A 12,716-nucleotide genomic window follows, 5' to 3' on the forward strand; every position below is an offset into this window, starting at 1 on the left:
CATGTGTTCCAGTTCTGTAAGCGCGTGGTATGTGGTACAAGTGCCATCATGGGGGTGCATTAATTAGTTGGAACATTTGGTGCATATTGGTTTGTATGGAAAGTTGAGCTGGATTGGATTTAGCCATGCGAGGAGACGATACAAAAATCTGCCAAATAAATTGTGCGTATTCTTTTCTCATTCCAATACAATATCCAGAATGCATTACTTTGTGAATCATCACGAAATGCGTTATTGTAATCCACATACATAGATAATTCCATTTAGCAATGTTTATTATCCATACTCGTCTGTAAATATCCAGTTCGACTCGTAAAATTTCAGTCTGTCGCCCGGTATCCTAAACACTAAATGGCTTCATTCTGCTGTGCGTATGCACTTACGTACTTGTATCCTCTTATGCAGATACATTGTCTGTTTTGATTGTCGTCGTAAAGTGTTTGCAGTCATCACGGAATCCAGTCATAAAATCCTCATGTTTGTTGATTGGACATTATGATAATGTAATAAAAGAACGGAAGCTACTGAGACAAATTTTCTTCCAGAGTGTTTTCCAAAACTTTTTGATTTGTTGTTCATGGGTGGTGGACGAGGCAGGAGTTTCACAATTCGCGTAAAGTATTCCAACCTGAAATTTGTTTGATAGTACGTATGTAAATAAATTAATTCTCGATAATGGAATATTGACGTAAAAAACGGTATCTACATATTCCAGCGTCTTTCGTGGGTGATCAGCATGGCTTCCACGTCTTACACTCTGTTGTTCATCTGTATCTTCTCATTCGTAATTAATGTGTTCGGACAAGTGTGTTCTCCAATTGGACAAATAGTACGACGACAGTAACTTTTCACACTTTCATAATTTCGCTAGTACGCATGTAATTGTCTGTTTTTTTAAATAGTGCACGCATACAACCGACTGTTGCAAAGGATGTTGCGAGGCCCATAGTTGTGTTGATCGTAAGTCAATTATTTCAATTTGATAAATAATATGAATGAATTTGCATAAACTGTGGAAACTCGTATACAGGGGCATTTTCATGTAGTGGGGACATGATCGCTCAGCCGGGATACGAAACCTGTGCACGATTCTACTGCCCACGTGAACACATTTGCTACCTTCGCGAAGTACAAATTAATGAAAGTTGAGAGAAACAATAGTAAAAGTAGTAAAAAAAATTCCGTTTCTTTCAGGTGTGTCCGCCAGAAAATGCATGTCCCAGAGCCCCCGCTTGCAGACGAGTAGATTTTTCGAATAATCGCACCGATTACCGTTACTATCGGAATTCCTCCTCTCCCTCAACTCCTCGACTGGTGCTAATGGACTCCTCATCATCATTAGCCCTCATCTTCAGCATTTTACTTTCATCACTCGCCAATTTACGATAGGATAAGCTTTCCAAAGTCATTGACTCTGCGTTTTACAGGGGCGATCTACCCACCGCTTTCTTGCAGAAAATGTGAATAATATGTAGTAAGTAGAATAAGTAGTGGAATCTGTAGTAGTTTTCATAGTTTTATACGCGTACAACGCTGTGGTTGGTAAATAAGTAAGTAGTGTGGATGGAGTAGTAGTAGTAGTTCAATTTCTTTGTGATATTTTGATCTCTTGATTCTTAGAAAAGATGGACAAGAAGGAAATGTTTGGTTATTATTGTGCGATTGTAATGAAATGATTTCCCAAACGCAACACCATTTTCTTGTACAATGTCACTTGAACCTGTCTTGAATTGTTTCCCTATATTCCGTTGCAATTGTAATGCAAAACTGGCAGTCATGATGTTGCGAGTGTAAAATAAAAACTGTAGGAGAACGGCTAAAAGTGAGAGTGAATTTTTCGCCCTAAATTTCTTCCTGTGGAGTCCGATGAAGTGAGGTTGCGATTTCCCTTGCACATTTTATGTATTTCTTTATTTGTGCTCCCAATGAATGGCTGAAGGAGGCACAGTCGGCGATATTGAAATTTTCAATTAAATCGCTTTCGATTTCAACGTCATTATTCTATTTCCTTAGCCTTGATAATAACCGTCATTCTCGCACACAAACAAGGTGTACGATGTATGTGTGTATACCAGCTTAATTGGTTGCGAGCGAGTAGTGTACCGATATGCATCGCCAATGTCGTGCTGGTTGCTGATAACTAGAGTCGCAGTACATGTACATATGCATTTATTTATTGCCGTCTTAATTTTAAATTGACAACCAACATTCACATTCTGCAAAGCATAAAAGAGATTTGAAATGTTGATGTTTAACTCAGATCGTGCATAAATTAAAATAAATTTATTCAAGTTTTTCTTGGCTTCTCGTCCCTTCAGCATTTGTCAGAGCAGGCTATTGCTAATAAACAGTATTTATAACTTATTGGTAATAAACTATTGCAAAGTCTTTTGTCAAACTTTCTTCAGCTTGAGAGGATGGAAACTCTCCACTGTTTCGTGATTTATTCAACTTTCCTTGAAACCTGCCGACCCATTTTCTATGACCTCAGATGAAATCGTTGGTAAGGAATTTCATTTCGCAACGGTACCCTCATCTGGATTCTTCCTCTTCACCACTCATTGACGCCCAAACCTCGACCATTTCCTGCTCTGATTAAACCCATGCGTGTACATAGCGTTAAAGTCGATATCATTATTTGGAAACACGTAAAACTGATGACTCTGGTGGGATGAGTTTACGTAGGTATTTAAATGGTACATATATTGAATTGGGCAACATTGCAACGTAGGACAACGTAATACCATGAAATATGTAGTTGATGGCTATTAAAACCTGATTTACTGACTGAGTCAACGTACGTACACCGACGCCGTAAGATTCAGTTGCATCATGTTGTTGACTTTGAACGGAAAGAAGTTTAATTCATTAAAACACGGCCACGTCACAATAGTCGAGAATCTTGTCCAACAAAAACAAATTCACCGGCCAACCGACATAATAACGGTGCCAATTCTAGAAAAGTGAGTTTTCCTACTGGCCTCCAATTCCACGCTAGCGAAATTTTTGACGACATGACTTTTATTCCAAGTGCTTAACATGCAATTTATCTTAAGATGTCAAATCCTAAAGGCGAATTTGTAATTGAACTTTCGAAGGAAAGTCTTGAACTTTAATTCTCACCGGAAACTCAACTTGTGTAAGCATTTTTCAGCTCCTCTACATACACAGATGCGTATATAGTTCCTCATCACGATGACATTGGGGTCAAGGTCGCTCATGAAATATACGCTCGCGTTATGCATCTAAACCACAAGCTTAATGCCAAGCACTCCGTCCTCTTTACGGTACACGTCAGCCTCGTCATCTAGAACTTTCTTCAGACTTTTGGCACAAGTTATTGACTAGGAAGGAATGTCAGCATACTTATTTTTCGAAAGACGGGAATAACGGTAGAAGATAGTGAATGTTCGTCGTATGAGAAAACAGGGAGTGCTGCTGCTGATGTGTGATATCCAACGCATCCTCAAAAAACGTTTGATGAAAAATAAGTCAAGATGTTCATCATTGCATTTCAATTCATTCTCTAATTTCAAACTTATCTGCTTGTTTCGAAAACGTTTTTTATTGTGATTACGTATTCACCTTCACCGGCTTGCCTAAGGCTTCCGACTGACACACCGACCAAATGATAAGCTGCATAATTTGTTATTGTTGTTGTTGTAATAAGAACTACAAGATTGAGTCGAATTTGAAATACGCAGAGCTGGGTGATTATTGGTTTTTGAGGGTGGATTATGGATTATGGATTAACCACAAAATAATGTGGATTGTGATTAAATTATTTTCGTGAGATTAATTTATGTCAGGATTAATCCGGATTAATCCATACATTCTGGAAATTTCAGGATTATGGATTATGGATTAATAATCCTGATTAATTTGGTGATTAATGATTTTTACACTATATCTAGCGCAACAAATTTCAACTATGTGGGTTCACATAAAATATTTAAAAAGCAGTTTCAATTGATATATATAGTGCAAGGCAGCGAGAACATGTTGACTCTTCAAATGGTAGCTGACAGAAGAAAGTTGTGAGAACTTGAGACTTCAAGCTACACAGAGTGGGATGAAATAGAACTATGGGAATTGAACTGAGTAATCCAGATTGAGAATTAATCATGAATACGTAATCATGATTAATCATGATTGGGATTAATCTGGATTAATAATCAGGATTAGTAATCATGATTGGGATTAATCGGGATTAGTAATCCATAATCGTGATTATGGATTAAAGACACCTGACGGGATTATTCCAGGATTAATTCTCATTCCTAAAAAATCGGGATTATGGATTAGGATTAATTCTAACAAACTACCGTTGCCGGATTATAGATTATGGATTAATAATCCTTAATCCGGGATTAAAATCCATAATCCTTAATCAGGATTATCCCAGCTCTGGAAATACGTGAGTCAATCCATGTACGACAAGGTATGTCGAATTTGTGTTTATTTTCCTAACGGGTTGGAGCAATTCTGTGCGCTAACGAAAGGCAATGTCATCATCATCCACGTAAATAACGTAATCGCATGTTATCGACATGAGCAATGTATGTAATACTACATACGTAAGAGAGTGATTGTGATAATGTAACCCACTGCAATTGTCTCGCAAGTCTTGAACTTGACTTGCCGGATGAGAAACTATGTATAAAGTTGAAAGTTTGTTTACTTCGCCAACCTGGGCGAGGAGGAGATTCATTGACTCTCGATCGCTGATGGTATTATTGACTCATTCAATTAATTCAAGGAAATTTTTGTAACTGTATCCCTCGTGCAGAGTGACTTTATTCTCTGAAGAATATAACTGTCCTTTTATTCACAATGCTAACAAGAGAGTCAGCCAAGAGGAGTGGGATGGATGGATTGGATAATAGAATTTCCCTTGTAATTTGCTTCAACACTTTTTTGCACGCACTTTTGACTTTCGCACATCGCACATTTACCTTCTACATGCACGACCGGTTTATCGACCTATCTTGGGCAAGGGAAACTTCAATGCCCCATTTTTGGGTCAGTTACTTCACTCGCTTGCTTGCTAATTGCTTCAGAGAAGTCAGTTTCGCATACACAAAAAGAGATTGAGATCGGAAAAGGAAATTAAGTTGAGGAATGCATAATAAGATAGCAAAATGACGTGCTGTTGGCCAGGATGCCAGGAATACAACAACGCGGATCTTGCTAAGACCGTTCCGCTCATGGCTTTCAAGTGTAATATGTAGTAATAATAATAGTAATATTACGTATTATACCCTTTCGCCTTTAGTTATGCCATAACCTTGACCGAGGTCGCGATTTTATCGACGTGACTGTGAAACTTTCGTAATTCCATCAAAAAGCTGTATTTTTAAAACATCTCGTAAATCTTATCCCGTCATCGTGAACACATCAAAATTGTTGTCTTGTTTAAACACGATGTAATAAAATTCAAACATGCTGAGGGAGTTTGGGAGAAATGTGTAAATGTAAAAAACAATTGACTGAATCAACTTGCAAAAAAAAGTTGTGTAGTTGGGAACTGGGAAGTTGTGGAAGTGATGTGATGCTTCTCGTTACCGGTAACGGGATCATTAAGTCGTTCGTCATGCTTTTGTGGTTTTGAGTTCAATGTTTCTCCAAACACTTCTTGAAACCTGTTACCAATCTTATTCTGTCCTTTCCGCGATAGGGATTTTTTCAAAATGTTGACAAACTGTATGCCAATTAGTCATTCGGATTTCTGAGGAATAGTGAATCACACCTGCTAATCATGCCAATGCTATGACGATGTCCAACCCCGAGACAATAATGGATGTCATCCCAGACTTTGTAACAGTACCTGCGACGATTATGTGGCATAATAGTCTCTGCGACACGTGAAATTAGCATTACTTTCCTGGCTCGTCGTCATTAATGTACTAAGTACTTGCTGTCTCTCGTGACAAAATTCCCTTAAAATATACACACCCTGTTACAAATCATGGTCGGTAAGCATTTGTAGAAATGCATGTAAATATGTATTTAGATCTGCGTGGAAAGTAACTTTTAATGAAGACATAAAGAGCCGAAAAAATGTAGTAAATTAGTCAGGAAACTCATGAGCGGCGAAGGAGGAAGATGTACAGTTTTATTTATGTACGAGTGTGTGCAGCTCGGATGCGGATAGCTTCTTCCTGTTTTCTTTGATTTAGCCATGCGCTTAAACGGAATAATTTTTCCTGAATTTTTATGATGATACCGAATTACAAATGCGTACTTTATTTACCACCAACCAACCAACTGCTTCTTTGACTGAACAATCAGAGCAAGATAATCGTGGTATCTTCTTGGTAGGTTTACTAGAATCGGTGTTTCGTGTAGGAGTCGTAGTCACATATTCTCCTGCACCGATCAGACTAGATTTGTTCAGTGAGATAAGTCTTTATTTGAAACTAGCTGAGCACAAATTCAGTCAATCCCAACAGAATTTGTTCTTATAGCCAAATAATTTCTTGAACCTACGTCGATCTGTTGATCTGTTGATCTGATAAATTATTTTATTTCTAAAATCCTTCTTCGATTCCTTGCACCTCATGCAAAAATCGTGTCGCAGATTTATGTAAAAAAATTATAAGGTAAGGCAAATTTAGATTATTTAAATGTACTGATTTCATTTTGCATAGTGATTGTGTACAAATACGCATGTGTACGACGAGGATATAAATTGTTGTATGCGCATAAAAGAAGAAAGTGTCGAGTATTTGAGAAATTATTAAAAAGTTTCAAAACTCTCTTTTAACTTCACTTTTGTCGGTGGTCTGATTTTTTTTATGCAGCACTTATCGAGAGGACAATAGAAGAACATCGACAGTGCAACAATGGGGATACTAATTTAGAGAATCCGATTTCAACCAGCGACACATACACCTTTTGCGATAAGGAGTTTATTGTTACACATTTAAAGATTGTACTACTGGGTGAGTGGTGGAAGTAGACAAGAATCAAAGAAAATTGCAGCCATTAAATTAATTCGCATTCATTTTCAAATAACTGATCTTGACTTCCACAATTGGACATTGCAGCAAACATCGCAAGCAATAAGACAGGCAGGCAATATATTTATTATCTGTGTGCATGCATATGTATGTACATGAGTCGTCCACGTTGCATTACTTGCACTCCTGTTGTAAATATTGCACCACTCAACACAGCTCATTGCGATTTCTTGAGTCCTTATTGCACTGCAAGATCCACAGCAATAATTTGTATGATGCTGATGAAGCTGTACATGCAGCAAGAGGCAACGAGGGTCTGAGTAACGTGTAGTGGCGCAGATTCGCCACCTTATAATAATTACACAGGTTGGCTAGATGTATAGATAGATGGACCACAGACTTTTTGCAATACTTTCCTAAGCCATTGCTTTTGCTATCAAAGAGCGTGAAGCAAGTGCAAGTATTTAACCAAGACGCCGATGATAATGTTGCCCATTCCAGTTCCGATTATTGGATCGAACAAACGGCTCCTCATTCCGCTACTTTATCTCGCAGCCACTGCCTCATTTTGCTATTTATTTCTCATCGCCTTGGTCAAAGTCAGACCCACGCAGTATCACAAGGAAGAGACTTTGAAAGCCGCTCACACCTCTGACCTACAACGCCATTTCCCTTTCAATACTAAATCTCAGCACAGTTTGCTAGACTTGCGTAGGAAAAAAACTTTCGAAAAATTCAAGCGAGAAGTGGACACTGATCTATTTTTCGACGCATACGCTGAGCAAAGAATAAACCCCGCTGACCATCATCAAGTCAGTACTTTCAAAAGTAGGAAAAAAAAGCTTGAGACTTTGTCAAGTACTGTTCCGCCTAACGCCACGACGACAGAGCAGAAAAATGGAACCAGGAGAAGTGATCCCACCAAAATTTGGTTTGGTCATCAAGACCTAGACGAGCCAGGCCCCACAGTCGTTCGACCCTGGCCGAACGACCCACAATGCAGCCGATTCCAGATCCGTTTTGCCAACAAAGGCGCATTCAAACCAAGGTGAGTGGTCGGCACAATTTTTCATGTGCATGTAAACATATGCAAATATTTCTGCATTGAGAGATCCACTTGAAAATCTCATTTTTGAATTTTGTCTAATATGCACGTCTGAATTGGATTCCAGGGCATTATTGAGTTTTCCGGGGAGTGGGAATTCGTGGGTAAGAAATCGAATTTTATTAAAGAGTGTTAATCATATCAATTAAATCTAATTTTTGCCTGTTTTCTGCAGCTCCGATATCTGATAGAATGCAGCACTGGGATTTTCACGGGCAGCGTTTTCAACGATACAAAGATCTACTCGATGGGAATGCTGGGCGAGCTTCGGTCCCCCAGTGATGGAAGTACAATTGTGAGTACCACTCCAGAAATAACAGAATTTACAAACTTGCATAATATGCATCCATTCCGAAAAAAATGTGAAATTGCAACATGCATATTTAACATATGTATGAAGCCTTTTGACCCAAACTCCTTGACCAATAAATTAATGCTCCAATTTAATTTCAATAGGTTCAAAAAACCCATCATGACGCTCTTCGCTTCACCAATTTCAAAACTAAACAGGCTTACGTAAAGTTGACCGAATTAATGTTTGGCTACCGAGGTATTTTACTTATAAGGTAGGCACACAATGTTGATTATCACATTGCAACACCATTGCTGACCATTCGTATCTAAAAAACTTTTATCCATATTTTTCATGGATAAAAGTATCGTTAGAAATGTATGTACCATGCAAATAATACTCTGCATTTTATCTCAGGAACCCATACGACGCTCTGATTTCTTATTGGGTGAGTTTAATACATTGAACGATTTTTTGTGGGATATAATAGTTACTTAAATCTATCATGAATTTTTATGGTATTTACTGTGATGAAATGCTAAAAATTATTGTTTAACACAGAATTTTGTGGAGACCCGTGACCATCGTGGACATGCCATGCAAGACAAATTCAATCTATTCAGTAAGTATTACTCGGGCTTCTATTTATTTAATGACATGGTTTTTATCATTGTTATATCAGTGTCTACCGGTCATTGGGCACGACGTCGTTGATAACATTGCACGTCATTCACAATGAATCCTTTCTAGATCCTGCATTTTGCTCTCTTTCAATCATCTCAACAACTAGTCGAGCAAAAGTCAGCCCAATGTTGCCCTTACAAATTGCTTGTTGTTTCTTTGAACCAACTGTTCACTTTAGAAACTGGTCCGAACCCCTTTCACTTTAAATTCTGATTTCAATTTGGACAACTGACCAAATCGATTAGAATGAAATTGTACCCGACATTTCAAAGTCTTCCTTCAGAAGAATGTAATTTCATATCTTTTGTTTTGAATTGCAATCACGTTCGAACCCCTTTCCTGGGTTTTATGTTATCCACTCACGTGTGGACTAGACGCCTTGACGGTGTACCAAAATTGACCAAGACTTGTTGTCTCTGTTGGACATGCCTATTTTGATACCAGCATCAATTTTTTTCACGTGCATTCCCCTATTTTTTTGGTCAATTTTGTATACACATTTTTATTTTGTTAGAGTCGCTTTTAAACGAATCTCATAATGACACGGCTGCTCGCAATAATTTCTCACGTTAAGAAGTAGATAATTAATTGAGCTGTCTATTTTTGTGTCTAGAATGGCAGACCTTTGTGCTGACGATGGTTCCGAAATGGTCCTCAATGATAATGTCCTGGGTGGAGAACACCCAAAGTCTGTTAATTGTTGAGTATGAGCAAGTAAAAAAGAATCCGCACACGCAATTGATTCGAATTCTTCAGCACTTGGACCAACCCGTGGATGAAGACCGACTGACTTGTCTACTCAAGCCGGACAATGTTGAAGGCCCGTTCCATCGTCGAGGACACAAGAACAAAACCCAAAATTCCTTCTTCACTAATAATAATCCGTTCCAAATGGCGATGGGAGAATCTGCAACGAAAGAAAAAGAGAAAAACTTGCTGGATTTCCAAGTTCCTGAACAGAATTCCAAATCTTGGAGGACTGACTCGCTTCTTCTGGAACAAAATTCTTCTCGTCTCTTGTCCTCGCTTGATCTCATTGTTCAGGACAACATCAAACAAATCAATCGCTTCTTTAGCGACAAGTACATTCCCATCTTTCTCAATTACAGAGGTCCTACGACGACGACGACGACTAGTTGTTGCTCTCAGCATAAAACTTAGTTGACTTTCTTTTGTAAGAGGCATTCTCCTCCTCGTCGCCGACTGTACAAGTATTTCCACTTTTAAACGAACCCTATTGTTCCGTCCTCCTTGCTTCCTTGTGACCGCGGTAGCCGTCCCTCTGCAACACAAACTGTATACTCTGTTGAACAATTGCCTAGGCGTCGTACTCACACACGAAGGTGTCTGCATATCAGATGGCGACTTAGTTTTAGGATAAATGTGTTGGAAGTTACCATGCATTATGTTATGTACAAATTTTATTTAGACTTTTTGCAGTTTTTATTGTTATTGTTTATGTATTTTTAGAGTAGAGAAACCTTTTCAGGAGGAATGAATGCATGGAGCTTCAGCACAATACATAATAATCTACAGTTTCATCGTGTAATGTTATGTGGGAAAATTAGTATCATTATTATTATTAATATTATTATTTTATTGCTTTCTCAAACTCCACCTGCTACCTGTGCTCAAAATGAAAGAACTATTTACAAGATTATCAATCAGATAAAAAAAATACATTTTTAAATGTAAACATTTTTTTAAAAAAAAGCTTAAACCTTTGCTGAGTAATAAAAACAAGAATCCGAATTTGATTTTTTAGAGAAATATAAGTATGACACTGACCTAGATAATCTTATTTAAAGCATTTCACACCAGTATCAGGTGCCAAAAATATTATGGACTCATTTTCACAAATATAATTAAATTAACAGTAACTGGATCCGATTTTCGTGGTTGCATACACGATGTCCAATTGTCCGTGTGATTTGTATCGAGGTATAATTTACGGTGTTGTTCCTTTGGAAAAATAGGTACTAAGTACTTATAGGAATATCTAAAACGGTACCGAACTCCTCGCCTGATCGGAAGTCTCAAACGGTTCAATTTTACGTAATAATCGTACACATTTAAAGCAACAACAATTGCAAAGTCACCCAATCCCCAAAATCCTCCTCGCTCAATGGAAATTAAGAAAAAGAAGCTTCCAACCCAAAATCCTGAAATCGCTTACACAGCACAATGCTGCATACAGGGGAGAACTTATTATCCTTTTAACGCAATTTCACACGCACTTGAGTTACATCTCAAACATTGAAAAGGTTGTGAGACATGTATGTACATAGTTAAATACAGAATGCGCTTAATATGCTTTCCATGTTTAGTAATTTGTTAAAAATAGACAATTCAATGGGATGAGGATCGAACCTCATTGTTGCGACGACTCTTGTTCTGTCAGGGAAGAAACTTTTCAGTTCAGAAACGTGAATGCGGCGATATAAGATTTCTTCCCTTTTTGTGCTTCTGTGTTTTGTTGCACAAAAAGATCATTTTCCAATCGATTGAGTCTCGTTTAAAATTCACTTGCTCTTCAATTTGTACTTGTTTTGTGGTTGACTATGTTTTGACAGATAAGCATTGTGTACGAACATGTATGAGCATGTGTACTACGTATTTATGTATGTTGATTGTCGTGATCATTTACTTGACAAATATGACAATCTGCGAAACGGTAGTGAATTGTTGGGCTGGAGGTTCCTTTAATTTGTCAAACCTGTGTCAAATAAATAAATGGTGGAATGATATGCGTGCTTTTGTCAAAAGAACACAGTTTTGCTTAGCTTAAGTAAATTAAATTAAACTTGGCTAACACATAAATATCATAAATATCAGATTACTCATGGCCCACAATAATGACATGCAAAGTCTATATGTACTTATGTACATACATAAATATTACCGTTATTCAGTGTCCAATCCAAAAAACCATTGTATTTGATATTGTCGGGTATACCAAAGTTCATATAAATACATATATGTGCATACATTGTGGGTTTGAAAATAAATAAAACGTAATGTAATGTAAAGATGTAAAATATAAAATAAATAACTTGTCAATGGAAAATGAGAATGATCTTGATATTTATTTACTTTTTTGGTTGTATTAAAATCATTTGATGAGAAATGATAAAGAAAGTTATTAAGTTTATTGAAGAGAGGGATTTGTATTGTAATCTTGCATGAACAACTCATGGATTCTGATGACATGATTTATTCCAAGTATAAAATAAACTAATAAATAAATACTGATAAATAATAAATAATAAGAGGCGTATCGTTAAATTAGATTACGTAGGCCAAGAAATAAAGCACCAGTCGTGGTAGCTTTTGTTTTGCATAAGTTCACAAAAGATTTGATGGACATAAAGAAATGCATAGAAATAGAGTTGTGGGATCTGATCTCGAATCATGGTCAGAGATTTTGAGATGTGGCTTATCCTGGTGGGTAGCATATTCTGCTCAAGAATACAAGTGCTCCAACAAACACTCCACCACAAAACGACCTTTATGTTATTAGACGGAAGGAGCTCAATGCTGCTCACCCTCGCCTCCCGAATACCTCCAAGTTTCTAAATTGAACTCATAACAAAATCACAATTTGAATGAGATGTGCATGATGAGTCGACCCTCTTCTTCTTCTCGTCGTCGTCCTGGTGGGGTCGTGAATTGG

General features: G+C 37.5%; 2 protein-coding genes and 1 long non-coding RNA gene across 3 annotated transcripts; 2 read left to right on the top strand and 1 right to left on the bottom strand.

Moving 5' to 3' along the window:
• Positions 1 to 257: 257 nt before the first annotated feature.
• LOC118436096 lies at positions 258 to 824 on the bottom strand. The gene is made up of 2 exons (XR_004835197.1): positions 707 to 824; positions 258 to 628 (listed from the first exon to the last, which is right to left on the bottom strand). It is a non-coding gene; the product is annotated as an uncharacterized LOC118436096 (long non-coding RNA).
• LOC110861587 lies at positions 504 to 1,824 on the top strand. The gene is made up of 5 exons (XM_022110720.2): positions 504 to 645; positions 716 to 829; positions 903 to 960; positions 1,031 to 1,128; positions 1,195 to 1,824. Exons 2-5 carry the CDS (start codon positions 737 to 739, stop codon positions 1,387 to 1,389), a joined length of 444 nt encoding a protein of 147 aa, XP_021966412.1. The 5' UTR covers positions 504 to 645; positions 716 to 736; the 3' UTR covers positions 1,390 to 1,824.
• Positions 1,825 to 7,330: 5,506 nt separating this feature from the next.
• On the top strand, positions 7,331 to 10,818 carry LOC110845354. Its single transcript, XM_022091756.2, has 7 exons — positions 7,331 to 8,010; positions 8,135 to 8,171; positions 8,243 to 8,362; positions 8,524 to 8,633; positions 8,777 to 8,807; positions 8,921 to 8,981; positions 9,657 to 10,818. Exons 1-7 carry the CDS (start codon positions 7,442 to 7,444, stop codon positions 10,202 to 10,204), a joined length of 1,476 nt encoding a protein of 491 aa, XP_021947448.2. The 5' UTR covers positions 7,331 to 7,441; the 3' UTR covers positions 10,205 to 10,818.
• Positions 10,819 to 12,716: the final 1,898 nt, after the last annotated feature.

This window comes from Folsomia candida, unplaced genomic scaffold (genome assembly GCF_002217175.1).
Source record: "Folsomia candida strain VU population unplaced genomic scaffold, ASM221717v1 Fcan01_Sc001, whole genome shotgun sequence".
NCBI lineage: Eukaryota > Metazoa > Arthropoda > Collembola > Entomobryomorpha > Isotomidae > Folsomia > Folsomia candida.